Source organism: Carassius gibelio, chromosome B12, assembly GCF_023724105.1.
Source record: "Carassius gibelio isolate Cgi1373 ecotype wild population from Czech Republic chromosome B12, carGib1.2-hapl.c, whole genome shotgun sequence".
NCBI classification, from domain to species: Eukaryota; Metazoa; Chordata; class Actinopteri; order Cypriniformes; family Cyprinidae; genus Carassius; species Carassius gibelio.
In genome coordinates, this window is record NC_068407.1 from 11,971,803 (window position 1) to 11,992,118 (window position 20,316).

Below are 20,316 nucleotides of genomic sequence, written 5' to 3' on the forward strand. Positions count from 1 at the left end.
TGAGGGGTTAGGGACAGTTTTGATATAAAGCTGCGTGTCATCAGCATAGCAATGGAAGGACAGCCCATGTCTGCTGATGACGTGCCCGAGAGGTAACATATAGATGGTAAAAAGGATGGGACCAAGAACTGACCCCTGCGGAACACCACATGTAACGGTGGACAGCCTGGACTTACATCCTCTCAACATAACACATTCAGTTCTGCCAGACAGGTAGGACTGGAACCACTGCAGTGCAGTCCCCGAGAGTCCAACTGTATGATGGAGTCGATCCAGGAGAATAGTATGGTCCACTGTGTCGAAGGCCGCAGACAAATCCAACAGAATAAGCAGTGATGGCGATCCTGCATCAGCTGTCATCAGTAGGTCATTTGTTACCCTGAGCAGTGCTGTTTCCGTGCTGTGGGCTGAGCGAAAGCCTGACTGGAACTTCTCAAACAGATTATTACGTCTAAGATGGTTCTGAAGTTGGGAAGCAACTGTTTTTTCCAGGACCTTTGACAAAAAAGTCAGGTTTGACATAGGTCTGTAGCTTGCAAGCTCCTCTGGGTCTAATGAGGGCTTCTTCAAGACCGGGCGGATAACAGCTGCTTTAAGAGAGGGTGGAACATGACCAGTTTGTAATGAAAGATTAACTAACTTTGTAATGATTGGACTGACAATAGGAAAATATGACTTAAGCAGAACTGTCGGAATAGGGTCCAATGTGCAGGATGTTGATTTCATTCCTCGCAGAATTTCATCAATCTGGCTGCTTGAGAACTCAGTAAAATATGGGAGAGATGGCAAACTCCCAATTAAAGGATTTAAGGCAGGTGAAGGTGGGGGATATGATCCAGGCATTAAGGAGCGGATGTTGCTGATTTTTGATCTAAAAAAGTCAATAAAATTATTACAGCGCTCCTTAGTCACTTCAATGGAAGAAGGCTTTTGTGGTTCCAAAAAATGGCTAATTGTGGCAAACAACTGCTTAGAATTACCTGTATTTTTATTGATTTGATTTGAATAAAATTGACAACGTGCGTCTTTCAGGGACTTAAAATAGGTCCTTTGATGGTCACGGAATGGTCACTTGACCATATAAACACTGCAGATCAAAAGGAGTGTGTAACTTTAAGCTGTTGACACTTTTGACACCAGGGCTTCCACATAGGACAGGTTGAAGACAAGTACTTGAAAAAATTCAAAGTCACTCATGGAGCTGGTTCCAACGCAAAGGGCTTGTCCACAATGACACAAGTGGTCGATCCTGGTCTCAATCCTTCCTGATCCCAACAGGAATGAGTGGTGGAGGCCCTCCCTCCCACAGAGATGGCCTTCAATGCTGGTGTCAAACTTAGTAATTATGCCACAAAAAAGGAGCACAAATCTTCATGTCCAACTAGATTGTGTTACAAGTACATCAACACAAAAGATTCTTACATAGCCCTTTGTTGAAAACGGGTCTCTAAGGCTAGGGCAGAGAGAATTAATGGCAGGTGGGGACCCTCCTTCAATGTAAAAATAAAAATAAAAATGGTTAATGCTAAACTTTATACTGTTTTCTACACCAAGTGCCACAGCTGTGTGTATTTCTTGCATCTGTACACTTAAGTCTTACCCATGAGTTTCTGTCATGTGACTGACAATATTATCAAGCTGACATCTAGTGCTTTACAATAAGGTTTCATTAGTTAACATGGACTAAGAATGCACAATACCTCTACAGCATTTAATAATCTTAGTTAATGTTCATATCAACATTTCCTTATACATTATAAAAATCAAAAGTTGTATCTGTTAACATGAATGCACTAAAATGAACTATAACTGTTCATTTTAGTGCATTCATGTTAACAGATACAACTTTTGATTTTGACTTTTATTAACTAATACTAAATTCAGTCATTGTTAGTTTGCAAATTAATGTTAACAAATAAGATCTTATTGTAAAGTACACAATCCCTATACCTCAAGCATAGTGAGAAAGTCTTGGAACGTGCTATCGCTATTACTAATTTCTCCACTCATTGATGAACATGACGAAAACTGTTGTTCAAGAAAAAAGCAAATTATGACGTTGTTAATGTTAAAGAAAATTCACCGAGTCGCTCGCCAGAAGCTCCATTTGTCACCCCACAAATCTTAACGTAACATTAAAGTGAAAATCCAGCAAATTAATTGTAAGTAAATGCATCTACTTTTGCAGATGAAGCGCGCGCACGTCAAACGAATTTTCATAGTCATGCTTGCAGTTCAGCAAAAAGCGTCTTGCTTTATTATCTGATTATGTATGCGAACGGTCATGTTGACCGCTTTGGGCATTCAAGGTAGAAATACTCAGAACTCTTTTTTGTCTTGTAATTTTAATAAAATAATAATGTTATAATAAAAAAAGGAAAAGTCAGGGTATTATAGTTATATGGGTTTTGTTTCAATAAAGTTATTGCATATTAAAATTTATAAACGATTCATTCCGATTTGGTGAACTGGTTCAACCGGTTCACTAAGAAGAACCGGTTAAATCGAACGATTCGTTCGCGAACCGGACTAGTGTGCGGGAAAGAATGTTATTGGAATCAATGGGAGGAGCAGTGTGCACTAATCACACTGTCCCTCTCCAGCTGGCGGCTCTTCTTACCCAGACAGAGCCAGAGGTGCGCCTGGATTTACCGGAGAGGACAACAAAAGAATAAAGACGAAAGTAACGTCTGATCAGATCCGTACGGATATGAAGTTCGGGCTGGGATGCGACGATCTGTTGCTGTCATTTTAAACAAGTGTATTAACATGGATGTCTAACTGCTCGTGCACTGATGTGTTCATGTGCACTTTGAGAGTAACACCACGCCGCTCTAATGTTTTTGTTTCTATGAGGAAGTTTGCTCTGGACACATTGCAGGAATTCGCTTTTCTTTATGGATTATATATAGGAGAGTGAGACACATTTGGTAAGTAGTCTGGTGTAATATTACATTGAAATTAAAATATTGAAATTGAATTTGTTACAATATCTCAAACACAGACACACTTTTGCCTATCTAAAAAGGGACACTCCATTGACTTATATTGTTTTTATATACAGGTAGTTATAATTAGCCTGTAACCCAATCCTAACAGAAAAGAAGTTTCTGCATTTTTACGTTAATCATACTTTTGATTAACTTTAACATACTTTTTGATTTTTTTAAATATTTATTTATACTGTTGATATACATCCCAACATTCCACTGATTCTAAGGAATTTCAAAGCAAAGACAAGCTTCTCAACAGGAAAGGAGGATTCTGACCCCAATATGTTTATAGGTTGGAGGGGAAGTGTCTTTTCTGGAAAAAAAACTGCCCAGGCATTGGGTGTCCTGCTGCTTTAGGGGATGTTTATACCTTCAACAATCAAAAAAAACTTACAAAACACTATCGCCCATTTAAATGGTAACCTTTTCAACCGCCCTGTTTCACCAACATTTCTTTCTGGTTTGGTTGAGCTTTGTATGTTCAGGATAACAGATTAGTGCACAGCAGCAGTGGAGAACTTGACAGACCTGCTCGAGCCTGAGGTGTGCGAGTCAAGTGAAGTCAATGATGCCAAAGTTTAGCCTGACTATAGAATTGTTGACACACCCAATCCCTTACAGTATTTCCAGAATGTGTTTATTCCAAACCAAGATTCCAAATCAGTTCAATTCAAGGCATTTGCATTTGCTTTTAAATAAGGAGAACCAATAAGCAATAAAAGGGTATATATTTACCACTAATCATTTTAGTTTAATCTCATCATGCAATTCTAAGACATGCATAGGCTTTTGGAATCTGAAAGGTTAAAGTACCCAAGTTTCATTCTGTTCCCAGCATGACGTTTCACTAACCAGTCTGATTGTAAGTTCAGCTCATATCATTTATATCATATTTTATGTAGACTTTTTCCTGTAAGATTAATGTCTAGTAATGCAGGTAAACCTGTATGGTGTGAGGTAACTCCAGTACAAAGATCATTGCTATTTATTTTATTTAATGATATTTTAGATCTGAATAATTGTGCATGTTTTATCTTTTCAGTTTTCACAATGTTTAATCCAAATGCAAGAATGTCCTTTGAAGTTAACAATCACGTACCTCCACTTTTTTTATGCAACATGCCTAAAAATTAAAAAATCAATCAACAATAAATACAACAACCAAGTCACCAGACTGCAATTTTGGTCAATTTGTTACACTCTGATGTTCGTCACAACATGGAATCCTGTTTCATTGTGACATTAATATCACCCATTTAGCTGTATCAGCCAGAACTGTAATATATCTAATGAATACACCGCAATGGCAGGTGATCTGGGATTGATCAAGTGATGGAAAATGTCCGTAAGGATGCATCAGTCATGTTTAATGTCCTTACTATTTGTTACTGCAGGTTGAAAATCGAAGTGCTCTCGGTGACCCTTCTTGCCTGGCCTCATATTGGCCAGGTTGCTGTGGTTTAAACATCAAATCCAAGATCAAGATGTCTTCTCAAGAGTCTCAGAATCTGCCTCAGAAACCTGAGGTTAAACAAAGACCCCCGGTTCCTATCAAGCGGTCCAATAATACCTCAGACACTTCATCTGTGGAAGGTACAGCCTCACAGAACTCTGTGAATGTCAAAGAGATAGTCAACCAGTTCAGCCAGCCAGAGGCTAAGATTCCAGATGGAGAAACAGCAAAGAGCACCAGCATAGAATGGAGACAGCAAAGACCTCCTGCAATAAAGCCCAGACGCAAACTGAAAAGTTCTTCCCCCACCAGCGATGGCAAGGCACCTCCTCTGTCTCCAAAGGCCAGACAAAATCACAGTGGACAGAAAGACGAGGTGGACTGCCAAGAGAGACAAGAAGGAGCTTTGAGTGCTGTTGATGGAAGCCGATCAGGTGTGGTGTATTTCCTTTCTTTTCAGGATTTGTTTGACCTACTACCATAGAAAATCTCCTCAGGAGAAACACACACACACACTCTGCTGCTCTCTGTTAGTGTTTCTAGTAACCTTGGAGAGATGGAATGTAAATTGCTAGTTTGGGTTTTACCATATATTTTCGAAAGTAACTTTGAATGTGAACTTTGTGTGTGACACTTCTGAAATGCGAGCTGTTTGTGTTCATAAAACTCAGTAAGTAAAATAACTAATTATATTAAAACTACTCTACCATTCAAAAGTTTAGGGGCTTATGTTCATCAAGACTGCACTTATTTGATCAAAAATACAGTAAGAACAGTACTGATGAATGAAAAGCTTGGAATGGAAGCCATTATTAAATATAAATAAAAAAAATGCTTGATACTTGGAATATTGAATATAACGTTTTGTTAGTAATTCAGCTGTAATGTCTGCCTAAAGACTTGAGCCTTTTATCTAGATAGTGTCTTACCATAAAGGCTCTTCCAAAGTTTAAGAGCCATAACAGAAAAAAAGCACAAAAATGCACCAGCATTTGTTATTGTTTTTTTTTACTTAAAGGGGGGGGGGGGGGGGGGGGGGGAGTGAAATGCTTGTTTTCACTCAATCTCCTGTTAATCTTGAGTACCTATAGAGTAGTACTGCATCCTTCATAACTCCAAAAAGTCTTTAGTTTTATTATATTCATAAGAGAAAGATAGTCTGTACCAATTTTTCCCGGAAAAACACGACCGGCTGGAGGCGTGACGTGTGGGCGGAGCTAAAGAATCACGAGCGCCAGTAGGCTTTTGCGTTGAGAACATGTGGAAGCTGTGACATTACCGTGAGGGAAAAACCATCATCCAAAACAAACCATGGCTTACAGTCAGATTCAGCCGTTTATTTATGATCCAGAATCAGATCCCGAGGCTGAAACTGAACGAGAGCAGCAGCAGCTCCGAGCGGGGCTCGAACCCGAGTCTCCGGCATGGGAGGCGGACGCACTAACAAGGAGGCAGAGATATTTTAAGCAGTTTTACTCACCGCCTGCGGTTCCAACACACGATCGTGACCCTTTTTCGTTGGGATTGCATCATCCTTAACAAATAAACGATACGCAAATCCGTCGTCAAACTGGGCCTTGTTTGTAAAACAAGCATCTTCGAAATGCAGGGAACAAACAAAAACACTCGCACAGCTCCGTTGATGCTCTGTAAAAATAAACTCCATCCACTGGTCCCTTAATGCTGTTTTTTTTTTTTTGGTAATCTGTGCAGGGTTGTCTTGCCCTGGCAACCAAAAACACACTTCTTTTGTGACTTTTCGCGATGCTCTCGCTCTGATCAGTGAAATGTCTGTGCTCAGCCTCGCTGTACGGTAGCGTGCGCTCTTCCGGGAGACGTGCCCTTAGGACCCATATAAGGAAATTCCGCTCCATCTAACGTCACACAGAGCCATACTCGAAAAAAACTTTCCGAAACTTGTGACAAACCAGAAGGAGTATTTTGGGAACAAAAATACTCCTTCAAACGTACAACTTAATTTTTGAAACTTTGTCCATGTTTAGCATGGGAATCCAACTCTTTAACAGTGTAAAAAACTCAGTATGCATGAAATAGCATTTAACCAGACATGGGGACTTGTGACTTGGTGACTTGGACTCGAGTCGACTCGAGTCGCTATTTTTAGGACTTGAGACTTGACTCGGACTTGGAAGTTAAAAACTCGGGACTTGACTTGACTTGAGACACGATGACTTGAATGACTTGAGTGTTAATCAAATCATGTTTTCAGTTTGAATATAAAATATATAAATTATTTTTTAAAATAAAGTGGATTACTCAGCTGGAGCGCAGGCTGAGAATAGCGTCGTGACTGGATCAGGACACTATCATCAGTCATGCCCTCTCTACCTTACACACACCACGCCCACTTAAATCAGATATCACATCACATCAACATGTCAGCCTGAGAGGTACCGAGGGTCATTGCTTTTGTCTTCAATAGTTCGCGCCTAAAAACGCGTGGAAAACGCTAGTCGCGCCGCTTTCTACTTCTTTCCAAAGCGCTCGGGCAGAAGTGCTCCTGGGGCGTCTGTCGTTGCTAAGCATCCATGACACGCTCTCTCTCAATGAAGACGCGGGAATTTCAGCAAAGGATAAATGGATTTGCAGCACTAAAAATCGCTCGCAGTAGCTCTGCTACTAAATTCATTTCAAAATGGCAATCCATATACAGCTATGATCAGCTGTTCCTTCATCTTAGCTGAGCTTTCAACGTTGATACGGGAAAGGATGAAGCTGATTGGTTAGTTATTGTCACATGACCTGCGGTGCGCTTGCGGCATTCTGAAAAGTTTAGATGTTTTTAACTCGATGCGGTGCGCGTCGTGAGCGCGTTGCTTCCATTATGAGCGCGCATACCGCGCGCCTACATTGGAAATAACGAACTTGCGCGCGCAAAAGACGTGATGTGAACGGCCCCTAATGATCCGCTAGCAGGCCGTCAAAAAAACGCATTCCAGGGGCGGCGCTAGGGCTGGGCTAAGGGGGCATAAGCCCCGAATATTTTGTTACCTTGTCTTTCTCATAGAGCAAAACAATTAATCAGAAAAACGAATGTAGCTGCCGCGATTACCCAATCATGAGAAGTGCATATTACATGTGTGTATATATATATATATATATATATATATATATATATATATATATATATATATATATATATATATATATATATATATATATATACAGTACAGACCAAAAGTTTGGACACACCTTCTCATTCAAAGAGTTTTCTTTATTTTCATGACTATGAAAATTGTAGAGTCACACCGAAGGCATCAAGTGCTATTTGACCAAGAAGGAGAGTGATGGGGTGCTGTGCCAGATGACCTGGTCTCCACAGTCACCGGACCTGAACCCAATCCAGATGGTTTAGGGTGAGCTGGACCGCAGACAGAAGGCAAAAGGGCCAACAAGTGCTAAGCATCTCTCGGGGAACTCCTTCAAGACTGTTGGAAGACCATTTCAGGTGACTACCTCTTGAAGCTCATCAAGAGAAAGCCAAGAGTGTGCAAAGCAGTAATCAAAGCAAAAGGTGGCTACTTTGAAGAACCTAGAAAATGACATATTTTCGGTCGTTTCACACTTTTTTGTTATGTATATAATTCCATATATAATTCCACATGTGTTAATTCATAGTTTTGATGCCTTCAGTGTGAATCTACAATTTTCATAGTCATGAAAATAAAGAAAACTCTTTGAATGAGAAGGTGTGTCCAAACTTTTGGTCTGTACTGTACATAACAAAAAAGTATGAAACAACTGAAAATACGTCATATTTATATTCTATACTCTGAGAGAGAGAGAGAGAGAGAGAGAGAGAGAGAGAGAGAGAGAGAGTGTGTGTGTGTGAGAGAGAGAGAGAGAGAGAGAGAGAGAAGAAATGTAACAGTTTAATGTTGTATGTAAACTGTGTTTGAGAGAGAGAGAGAGAGAGAGAGAGAGGTGTTCAGAGAGGAGTCTGTTGGATGTTTAGTTTTATGGACTCAATGTTGAAAATGTAAAACATTTCAAACACTGTTGGCAGAAGTGAAAAATAAATAATTTTAGGAAGTTACAATTTTGTTTGATTCCATGATGTATTTTACTGAACATGAGTATTTACAATGCAAATCCAAATTATTTTAATTTACTGACAGTTACTTATATTTTGTCTTTTAACTTTATTAAGATCAGATTCTGCAGGTAAAATAACAATATTAAGATGACTTGACTTGGACTTGACTTGACATAGCTTGTGACTTGACTTGACTTGACTTGCCCAAGAAAAAAATACTTGGGACTTACTTGAGACTTGAAGGTTAAGACTTGAGACTTACTTGAGACTTGCACATGTGTGACTTGGTCCCATCTCTGCATTTAACCCCCCCTTTAACCTTCCAATATATTGTTCATACAAATTTATTTTTACATAGAAATATGAACATTCGATAAATCCAGATTAATGTTTTTTTCTTTTGATGACATAGTAGAGTGAAAGGTTTTAACCTCTCCATAATTTAGAAAATACTGTAAAAATTTTTTTAAGAATTTTTTACGATTTTTAAAGAATAAAATACTATATAATTCAGGTGAATGTTATACAAACAAACCACTCTAAAAACCTTTAATTTATGGGATAAAAAATGAAAATAAAAAATGAAAGAATCTTCCTATCTCAGTGCATGGGAAAGAAAGAAAAAAACTCATTTTGAGACCTTTAAATCCTTTAAAATATGTATTGTAATTGGTGTTTACAGACTTAACTAAATACATTTTAATAGAATTAAACACATAAATGTGTATTTTGGATGTTTTCTTTCAACTAGTCTGAAAACTTATTTTTGCATGAAAAAACATTTATGAATCAATGCAAGACGTGTAGTGTTCCATAGCATTTTATAACCCAAACTAAAAAAATGTAATTTATTAATTTCATATATCCCAAAACATATTTCTAAAAAAAAAATTCATACAAAAAAACAAGCTTTTTGTTTGTATTCAAGTCATTGTATGAATTGCATTTTTTAAAAATAAATAAATGAAAGAGCATCACTTTATTACCCATCTTAAAGTTCATTTAAAACCTGACCATAATCCATGTCCTCTTCTAGCTCCTGATGGAAAAGAAAGCGGCAAACTGCAAGCAGAGTGGGATTCCAGCCCTCTTCCAGAGCCTCATTGTGAGAAGAACTGTGGCTGTATGTGTCACCTGCAGAGACCTGGCATGAAGCTCGTATGGGTGCCAATTAGTGAGCAAGATGATGACGAGGGTGAGGAGGATGAGATCGAGTACAGTGACACGGAGGATCAGAACGAAAGAGGAGAGGAAGAGAAAGAGACAGAAGACAAGTCGAATAAGAAGCCGGAGTCTCTGAGTGAGTCATTACCTGAAGACGAGAACAAAAAGGAGGAACCGCAAATTAAAAAAGACAAGTTTCAGGAGACTCGAAACCTATTAGAGCAGCAGCTGAAGAGGAGATCGGACCCTGGACCTCCAACGTTGATTGTCTCTGCTGTCTCATTTCCCCAGACTCCTCTAAACGTCCCCAAAGACCCGTTTTTGGAGGAGTCAGATGAGTCCATCTACGATGTTAGCCTGGAGGTGGTCGCTCCACCCAGACCTCAGAAGAGGCCGGACACTGTAAGCAAGGACACCCCTCTGGCCATTCCTCCCAGAATGCCTTTAGATAACAGGGGTCCTCGCATTATTCTGCCGCAGCCTCAGACACGTCCTTCCTCCCCTCTGCTTCCCCCTAAAAAAGGCAGTCCACCTGCCAGTCCCCGACTACAAAGAACCACACCACCAAAGACCTTTGAGAACAACAATCATTCTCTCAAGTCTATAGGTACATAATAGCTTTTTAAGTTGACGTGACATCTTTTAATGTTATTAAGAAGATGAATTATGTTCTAAACGGTGAATAAACATTTTTTTTTTTTGATTTTTTTGTTGTAATTTTTTATATTATTAATTTAAATATTTATTTATTTCAGTTTAGTTTTAATAATTTCAGTGCTTTTATTTACTAAAGGACTTTTATTTTAGTTAATCGCCATTAACAGATACATTAACATTAACAGATACAACTTTTGATTTTAATAACGTATTATTAAAATTATAAATTAACATCAACTTAATCAAGGTATTCAAAAGCTTAATGAATAAACATAATCAAATTAGTCAAAAGCTTAGTAAATGCTTTAAAAGTGTTTTTCATTGCTAGTTCATGTTAACTACTGTAGTAGTTTATTATCATTTAACTTTATCTCAATTGGCAATTATTGTTCATCATTTTAGTTTTAGTTAAGAATAGCAACACTTCCAAGCATGTACGACTTGCTTTCCTTTTCAGAACATTTTTGGAAATGCACACTTTACACAATCCAGTCAATCCTGATACTTAATTTTTTTTTTTAAGTGCACTGTTTCACTCAGAAATGCTTTATATAACAAGTAAAACATGTTTGCAGCATTTCTTTCAAACTGACATTTGTTGAATTTCTCTGTGTGTTTGTTTGGTTTCTCCTTTCTTGACATTATCAGATGAGAATGACACTGCAGGGGCTGATGGGGAAAAATGTGGATCCACTGAGAAGTATATGCATTTTTGTTTTTTATATTTCTGTCATCTCTCAAACAGTTTCTGCTCTCTTACGCTTTAGTCACACAGCTGTCACATTTGACTTTACTATGTGTAACTCAATCTCTGTCACATCTCTAGACCTCCAGGAACCATTCCACGTCACCAACAAGCTGTTGACTTGGATGCTGGGACGTATGAGGGTATAATTTTTTTTTCTTATTGAATAAATTGCTGGTTATAAATGGAAGATTATTAGACAGACATGATGCAAGTTAAGAAAGAAACACTATAAAGTAATCGTGATGAATGATGTCTTTACATTAGTAAAAATTGGGGGTTTGAATTGAATGGCATATTTTCTGACCCTTGCAGAGCTGTATCAGTTTTACACAGAAACATATATACACAAGGAGATCAGGAGGACGGTATGTCGCAACATCAGTAAAACCAGCTTGGACTTAGCATCCAGCCCAGAGACAGAAGACATGCGTCCCAGATCCAGTAGTGTTCCAAATCTCAAGCAGAGCAATTTATGGCGGGACCAGCCAGCAGTACGAAACAGTGGGGTCCTGCAGACCCTAAGTCCAGAGGAGTGCAAGTACCAAGAGGTGAGCAGAGATCCTTACTGGACATGTACATAATCCAGAGGAGACTTCATAGCCAGTGCTGAGATTTGAGGCTTTCTGGGTTTGGGGATATTTGGGGATAGAAGTAATTTGAGAAGAAAAGAGAGAGGATGGAAATCTGTAAAGAAAGACAGGATGTTGACCTCACAAATATGTATGCAACTGTTCCCAGTAAGATAATAAGTGTCTAATAGGGGTGCTCTGATCACGATCGGCCGATCGTTAGGCGCATCTCGTCAGTAAAGCCGGTTCTCTAATCAGCGGTTAATTCCATCAGGTGCGTGATTTCACATAGAGTAGCTGTTAATACACAGAGCCGTTGTTAATAGAGAAGATGCGCAAATCACGTTAATTTTCAGCGTTTATTGGCTCATCTTCTCAGTTAACAATGGCTCTGTGTAGTAACAGCTGCTCTATGTGAAATCAAGCACCTGAGGGAATTAACCGCTGATTAGAAAACCGGCTTTACTGATGAGATGCGCATTAACGATCGGCCGATCGTGATCGGAGCATCCCTAGTGTCTAATGCTCACTGAGACTGCAGTTATTTGATCAAAAGTAGAGTAAAAACCGTAATATTGTGAAATACTAAAACAATTTAAAAATACAATTCTAAAATATAATTTATTCCTGTGGTATGGTTTTCACAGCCATTGCTGTTTAATTCATTAAATTATTATATTATGCTGATAGTATGAAACGTTTCTTTTTATTGTTGAAAGAATTGTAATTGAAAACAGCTGTGCTGCATTTCTCTGAAATATAATTTTTGGAGCATTATAGATATCTTTATACATTTTTAAACAATTGTTTATTTTTTCCACAGAATATTAAGTTTTCTTTTGTTTATTAAATTATTTTCTTCACAGTTAAAATGGTCGTGACTCGTGACCATAATTCAAGAAAATCCCATTCATACGAAGTTTTTTTATTATTTTTTTTATTTTATATAAGTTATACAAATGTACATTTTAAAAGTACTTAAATGTATTATTTTCTTTATGCAATTAAAAAATTACCTGAAATGTGGCAGTATTACAAATGAGCATAATACAATTACAGAAGTTAATAACGGTGAATGTGGGAGAAAAAACTAAGCTGTTACTACCAATATAAAGATTCTACATAAAATACATTAAATAATATTTATATAGCACAGTTTATATATATATATATATATATATATATATATATTAGCACAGTTGCCCAAAGTGCTTCTCAATCACAAGCTAAGAAACACAAGTAGATAGCAAAAATATATAAACCCACATTAAACCATTAAAAAAGCTCCCCATTTGTATTTAAAAGCTGTTGTTTTAACATAGCTATAAACGCATAAGTGCACTAACATCAACTCCACAATAAAGGGAATTACAATAATCCATTCCAGAAAATACAATGTTAGTAATTGCTTTCTCAAAATCTGAACTGGATAGAAATGGTTAAGTCTTATATTTATGTGTTTCCTTTCTTTGTGTGCAGAGCATGTTCGAGGTGGTTAAATCAGAAATGTCGTACCAGCGCTCTCTGCGTGTCCTAACAGAGCATTTTATGGACTCAAGTGAGTTGAATGACACTCTTCTTAACATGGACAAAAAAACCCTCTTCTCAAACATTCTGCGCATCAAAGAGGTCAGCAAGAGGTGAGTTCCTGTGTGTGTAAAGTGAAGACAATATACAGTTTAGATTTTCCAAACAAATTAGTTTTGAATATACATGAACCCCATATTCTACATTTGCGGCATTGTTATTGTACAGCAACAAATTATTTTCCAGGTGTAATCCATCAGAATTTGCTGAGACGGCAGTGTTTTATTAATAGAAAACATTTTTTAAACATGAAATCTTTGGACAAATACGTCCTCCGCAACTAATAGTCTGATGCTTCGACAATGCAGTGTAGCCTGTAAAACAAGTCACAGCAGTCACAAATATTCATGTGCAAATACCACTGTCTGTTGACAGGTTTCTAAAGGACCTGGAGGAGCGTCTAGATGAGAGCGTTGTCATTTCTGACATCTGTGACATCATCCACTATCATGCCCAACATCATTTCCCTGCGTATATAGACTATGTTCGAAACCAGGGTTATCAAGAAAAGACCTATAGTAATCTAATGTAAGAAACTCATACACCAACACAAAAGCAAGATCTCCAGCTGTTTTGTCTAATGTTCTTATCATGCATTTTTATCATGCCTAATATCTGTCACAGGCAATCTAACGCTCAGTTTGCGACTGTAATCACCCGACTCCAGGAGGCGCCCATTTGTCAGCGACTGCCGTTTATGTCCTTCCAGTTGCTGCCCTTTCAGCGAATCACACGCATTAAAATGCTCATTGAGGTGAGTGAATAATTCACATAATCAACTTTGGAATTTTTTTTAAAGGTGCCATAGAATTCAAAAATGACTTTTATAAAGTGTTTGAACACAGTTGTGGGGCAGTGTGTAATAAACAGCCAGCCTACAATGGTACAGTTCTACCCATTTATTTCTTTAATAATCCCAGTAAATCATAAACATTCTCTCCAAATGAATGGTTCCAGATTTCTCCCTATTATGATGTCATACATGAGGAAATCCCACCCATCTGTCACAGTCTCTGCCTTATTAGCATATACATAGCCCTGAGTGAGTAGCAGCAGTCCGGCATTACCGTTTTCTCGCAGTAGCTGCTGGAGATACAATGTCAGTGCCAAAGAGGCATTACAAGTGTCATGTGTTGGGGTGCACCAACGAAAATAGTATTCTCCATAGATTGCTGAGGACAAAGTATGCAGTACGTGTAGGGCTGGGCGATATAGCAAAACATTTATCCACAATATGATGTTTCATATTATTCGGTATCAGTAATTATTGACTTTTTTTTATAACCTTTTTTAAAACAAAGAGCAATAGATTTTTTTCATTATTATTTAACATTGTATTTTTACATTTACTCAACGTGACGCGTTTTCTAAAAGTTTAAATAAAATTTTTTTTTAATTCTGTCATTAATTACTTAACCTTATGTTGTTCCAAATCCGTAAGACCTTTGTTCATCTTCGGAACACAAATTAAGATATTCTTAATGCATTCTGAGAGCTCTCTTACCCTCCCACAGGCAGCAAGAGTCCAGAAACTTAGAGGAGATCAGTAAAATATTCCATGTGACATCTGGGGTTCAACCGTAATCGTATGACGCTACGAGAATACCTTTTGTGTGTAAAAAAAAAAATAAAAAAAAACTATTATTTTCAATTAGAATAATATTTTACAATTTTACTGTTTGATCAAATAAATGCAGCCTTGATGAGCATAAGAAACTTCTTTCAAAAACATACAAATTGTAATGAACCCAAAATTGTACATGGTAGTATATATGTATTTGTTGGAACCAATTTCAATTGGTTTTGGAAGGTTTTTGTTTTCAAATATTTTACTTCGTTCGCAGAGTTGTTTTAAAGTGATCCAGGTAATATGAAGATAATCCAGATTTTTTCTTCATCAGAGCATCCTAAAGAGAACGACTGTTGGGACAGAGAAGGAGAAAACCGCATCTAAAGCTCTGGACTCTGTGTCCAAGGTAAACGCCTCAAGGTCACAATAAATGCACCCTGTTTTTTCCTCTCATTATAAAGCCTCTCCTCACCCACAGTTCCTTGATCAGACTAGATCTCATTGTTCCCAGCATAGGCTGTTAGAGAGGAAGATAAAAGGAAAAGAGGACAAGAATAAGGGGAGAGAGGGGGAGAGAGTGAAAATCCAGGTTAAATGCAGGTTGGGTCACTAGAGGTTTTTAAAGCATTAGGCTAGTAAAAGAAGTTATTTGTTTTTTATTTTCATGAAAGAACCAAAATAGGTCATGTTTAATAAGTTTTTCATGCATTCGGATTCAATTGTCTGTACGGAAAGAATGTTTTGGTGTGTGTACGTATTGTTTATGGCTATAGGTGTTGTCAGATGATCTTAAATAACTTGTCACGCATGTCCTCACAGATCATTGAAGAATGTAATACTCAGGTTGGAAAAATGAAGCAGGTGGAGGAGCTGATTCAGATTAATGGTATGCTGGAGTTCGACAAACTAAAGGTAAGCAAATTGACTTTTGTAGTAAAGTGCCCCGACCATGGGTAATGAAAGGTTCATATTTCTACCTCTCTCTCTCTATCTCACACACACACAAAATGAGCAAAACTTCATTTGAACATTCAATAACAAGTACTAAAACTAATAACAAAACATACAGTAGCTGATTCTGAAGCGCCAGATTGTCGTAGCAAAATCAGAATGACCTCCTCTCCTAGGTTCATGAAACAGTCGTCCATAAAATGCGTTGTTGTTCTGTTGTAAGTAATCTTAAAGATTCCTAAATCCATCTGCTTTCAGAAGGCCAAATAAAGTGCCTTTGCTTTCTCCTAGATACACACAGTATCTACTGTATAACTGCGGTTACTGAAACCATGCTTTATTTCTTTGTGTAAAAATTTGGGCAGCATTACACAAATATTTCCACATAGTGACGTAGACATGTGAGGGCATGTTTGAATGAGCGGTTTTGGGGCGCATGGCAGAGTCTTAACTTTGATAAAGAATATCTCTTTGGATTTGACTTCAGTCTTTGCAACTTTACATAACTTCTTCATGCACCAAGAGCTTGTAACACTCCAAAGAGAAAGGAAAAATTTTAATCGCATCATATGACCCCTTTAATTCAGTACGTGCACCACAACAAAAATAGACTAGGTGCGTAAAAGATTGATCCACTGCCACAGGCGCGCCGCACCTGGAACGTACTGACGAAAAGCAGCACATAGTGGCAAAGAATGAATTAGTTTTTTTTTTATTCAGTCCAACATGAAAATACCAACAATTGTGCAGGCAGTATAGTAATGTTTCATGTTGATCTGAATGATTCAAAGTCGATTCTCTTTTGAGAGACAATAACTTTATACAAGGTACACTTTTGGATTTAAAACTTTGCAGGATGTTTTCATTCACTTAGAGCTGTGTTACACACTGCATGAAGGCTAATTTTCAAACATCCATAATAGGGACACTTTAATGTTTATTTAGTCCTGTTCCTTAAACCTGTCTTTGTAAAGCAGTTATTATTATACAGATGGTTACAGTGGGATTTAAAATTCTGAGACCACCAGTGAATTATTATTATTTTTTATAATGAACAAAATAATTACAATGTGAATGTCACATGATCACTTGCAAAAATGTGTTTACTATATATATATGTGTGTGTGTGTGTATATATATATATATATATATATATATATATATATTTAAATTGATCTGTTTATTTGTTTAAATGTTGTCTCATCATTGAATCATTTATTTAGGCAGTGCCAATTATCTCTCAAACGCGTTATTTGGAGAAACGAGGAGAACTGCAGGAAGTAAACAGAGCAGGGACATTTTTGAACATCCGCCCCAAATTCAACCCTGTCTACTTCTTTCTCTTCAATGACCTACTTGTTATTGCCAGCAAGAAAAGGTAGAAATCTGCAAAACCTGTTTGTGTTATGACTTTACTCTGTTTTATGAGGGTTACAAAACACTGCATTATATTTACATGCCATTTATATGCTTTCACTTTTGAATGATCTTTTATAAAAAGTAACACCATTGTTTGCGTTTGCAGTTGTTTCTGAATCAGTCTTCACTCATTTATTTCCCTGTGCTGCAGTTCTGAGCGGTATATAGTCCACGATCATGCCCATCGCTCCCTGGTCCAGGTGGCTCCTTTTGTGGAGGACACATCTGTCCAGCCCGGCCTGGAGCACTGCTTCTCTCTGACTCTGCTGGAGAATCACCAGGGACGCCAGACGGAGAGAGTTTTCAAAGCTCCTACACAGTGCGTGGAGTTATAAATAAACTGCATGCGATTTCTTTTACTCATCCATGATAGATGTTCATTGCTCCATTATGTTTTGAGCTCTTATGCTGATTTTTTTCTTCCCTGTTAGTAATTCAGATATACAAGTCTTGTTAATGTACACTACCGTTTAAACATTTGGGTTGGTAAGATTTTTGCAATATTTATGAAAACCTTTACCAAGGCTACATTTATTTAATAAAAATACTATAGAACATTAAAATGGAATAACTTTAAAAAAAAAATTATATTATAATATATTTTAAAATGTATTCCTGTGATAGCAAAGCTAAAGCAGCCTTTACACCAGTCTTCAGTGTCATCTGATCCTTCAGATATAACTATAATATGCTCATTTGCTGCTCAAGAAACATGGTAAATTATACTTAGTTTTTTTTTCTATAGAAATCTTTTGTAACATTAGTGTCTTTACTGTCACTTTTGATTAATTGAATATATTCTTAGTAAAAAAAAAAAATTATTGTGCACCTCAAATGTTTAGTGCATGTATAACCATCACATTAAAAGGAATTCAAATGCACAAATAAATAAATATGTATATCAACAATATATCAGAAGGCATCCAAAATTTGGATTAAAAAAAATATTGGCATATTTTATTTTGTTTTATTAATATTTACTTTCATTCTCTCTCTCTCTCTCTCTCTCTCTCTCTATATATATATAGGTGTGTGTGTATGTTTGTATGATTATTATTATTTCTTTATTTTTTAACAAATAATACATTTCCACAGTTGAAAAACTATGAAATCTCCAGAATCATGTAGCCAGTTTGACTAGAAGTATGTAGGTGCTCACTTTTCTTCTGTCTCTCTGATCAGATCTGACCTGCACAGGTGGTTGGCAGCATTCCCTAACCCTGATGACGCCAACAGTGATCAAGAAGAAGTCATATATGAAGACTGGGGTAAGTGTGGGTGCTTATTTCTCTAAGCTGCTCTGGTGTCTGACTCATTTGTGTCATGTTAGTGCTTGCCTTTTGATTTTGATCACATTAACCTTTCTCTACAGATTACTTTCTTTCTAATCATGTAAGACTTTGTGTGACAGATTGCCCTCAGGTGCAGTGTGTGGAGCAGTATGTGGCTAACCAAGCAGATGAACTAAATCTGGAGCCCACAGAGATCATCAATGTTGTGCGCAAAACCAACGAAGGTGTGTCATGCTATACCTTTCATTTACTGGAAGCACATCTGACATGTTGAAATGTATTCCAACAGTGTTTTTGTTCATCAATCTGACGGTTTCTTTCCTTCTTTAGGATGGTATGAGGGAATCCGTCTGTCTGATGGACAGAAAGGCTGGTTTCCTGTAGCAAACGTACTAGAAATCACCAACGAGCATGTCCGGCGACGCAACCTCCGAGAGCGATACCGTGTTATCCAGGCTGCCGGCATTGTCGCCAAAACTCGAAGTATGAAATAGACTAAATCAACTGCATCCTGGCAGATCAAGAATCCCTAAAATGGGAGTAGGCTTTTAAACTGTAGATGTTTGATACCGACTCAATATGGACGGGAAGTGTTTTGACGTGTCTCAAACATCCGTTTCAGGATCGGAAATAAAATTCTGTTGGAATTTTGAACAAAGTACATGGGAAAGTCTGTTTTACAGCTTGCTTTCGTACACACAAAAGCCACTTTGGTGCTTGTTCAGGAAATCTAATTTAAGTGTGTCCAGTTTATTCAAATGTTCAGTTGTTTTGGATCCTAATATGGAATGTACTGTACATTGTTTCAGAAACACGTGTGTGTGTACAGTTATGTGCGAGTCTGTGCATGCTTGTAATGTTTAGCACTTCTTTCAAGTACGCCAAAGTACTGAAATTCCAGTTGAGCAATGCGAAAGGGTTAAATGGTGCAGTCATGTATGTCACATGATAACACATAACATGAACTGACTGGCAGGTACAAAATATCACATGCACTGATCAAGATGTGTGGCACAACCTGCATGACTAGTCTTCAGTTTTTAATAGAAGCACTGAATGTGTACAAATCAGCTTGCGTTTACTATTAACAAAATGCTTTGTTCTTTGGTACATTAAAATGAGTGTTTTTATACAGTTGGGCCGATAAATAGATTTTTACTCGTCATGTCCTACTACACCTGTATGACTTTATCTTTTGTAGGAAAAAGCTAAATGTTTATACTGCTCTTTTCTATTTAGAATGACATGAAAGGAAGTAAATTATGACAGATTTTCATCTCGGAGTTAAAAACCCAGTGTCATAATTGAGTGTCATGATCTGCTCCAGATATTAAACACTGTTGTGTGTCGTGCTTATAATATGCTGACTCTTCAGAAATGGTATATTCCACGGTGTACACTTCAATGCTCCATTAAAGTCACACCTCATGCGTTGTGAGACTGTTTGAGAGTGTGGGAATGGCAGTTGGTGTAAATGTACATTAAACTCTACATTTTTGATGTCAAAACATATGATATAGAGAGTAATGTTATTCCCTTTTTAATTAGGAAGTGTCCTGAGAATTGTTTTTTATTGAACCTTTTATAAAGTTTGCATTTTTTAAAAAAAAACAAACAATTTTTTTATGTTTTGTATGATCCATAGTTTTATGCCCCATACCGTATGATATAGTGCGAATATGGCACTCACACTCCAAAGAGGAAACAACTTGTGAGGGATTTATATGCCCAAAACAATATTCAGCTAGCTTGTAATGTACATCAGTGAGATTCAGACTCTTACATAAAATGCTTATATTAGTATTAGTATCAGTTTGTCTGTATTTGTCCAAATAATATGTCTTAGTAATATTATA

At 37.3% G+C, this 20,316-nt stretch overlaps 1 protein-coding gene across 1 annotated transcript; it reads left to right on the plus strand.

The window, feature by feature from the left end:
• The first annotated feature begins 2,571 nt into the window (after nt 1-2,571).
• LOC127968749 (rho guanine nucleotide exchange factor 15) lies at nt 2,572-19,972 on the plus strand. Its single transcript, XM_052570084.1, has 16 exons — nt 2,572-2,930; nt 4,388-4,880; nt 9,540-10,274; nt 10,973-11,024; nt 11,151-11,212; nt 11,385-11,620; nt 13,121-13,281; nt 13,604-13,756; nt 13,853-13,982; nt 15,130-15,204; nt 15,618-15,710; nt 16,973-17,127; nt 17,320-17,487; nt 18,351-18,436; nt 18,580-18,684; nt 18,791-19,972. Exons 2-16 carry the CDS (start codon nt 4,478-4,480, stop codon nt 18,952-18,954), a joined length of 2,778 nt encoding a protein of 925 aa, XP_052426044.1. The 5' UTR covers nt 2,572-2,930; nt 4,388-4,477; the 3' UTR covers nt 18,955-19,972.
• Nucleotides 19,973-20,316: the final 344 nt, after the last annotated feature.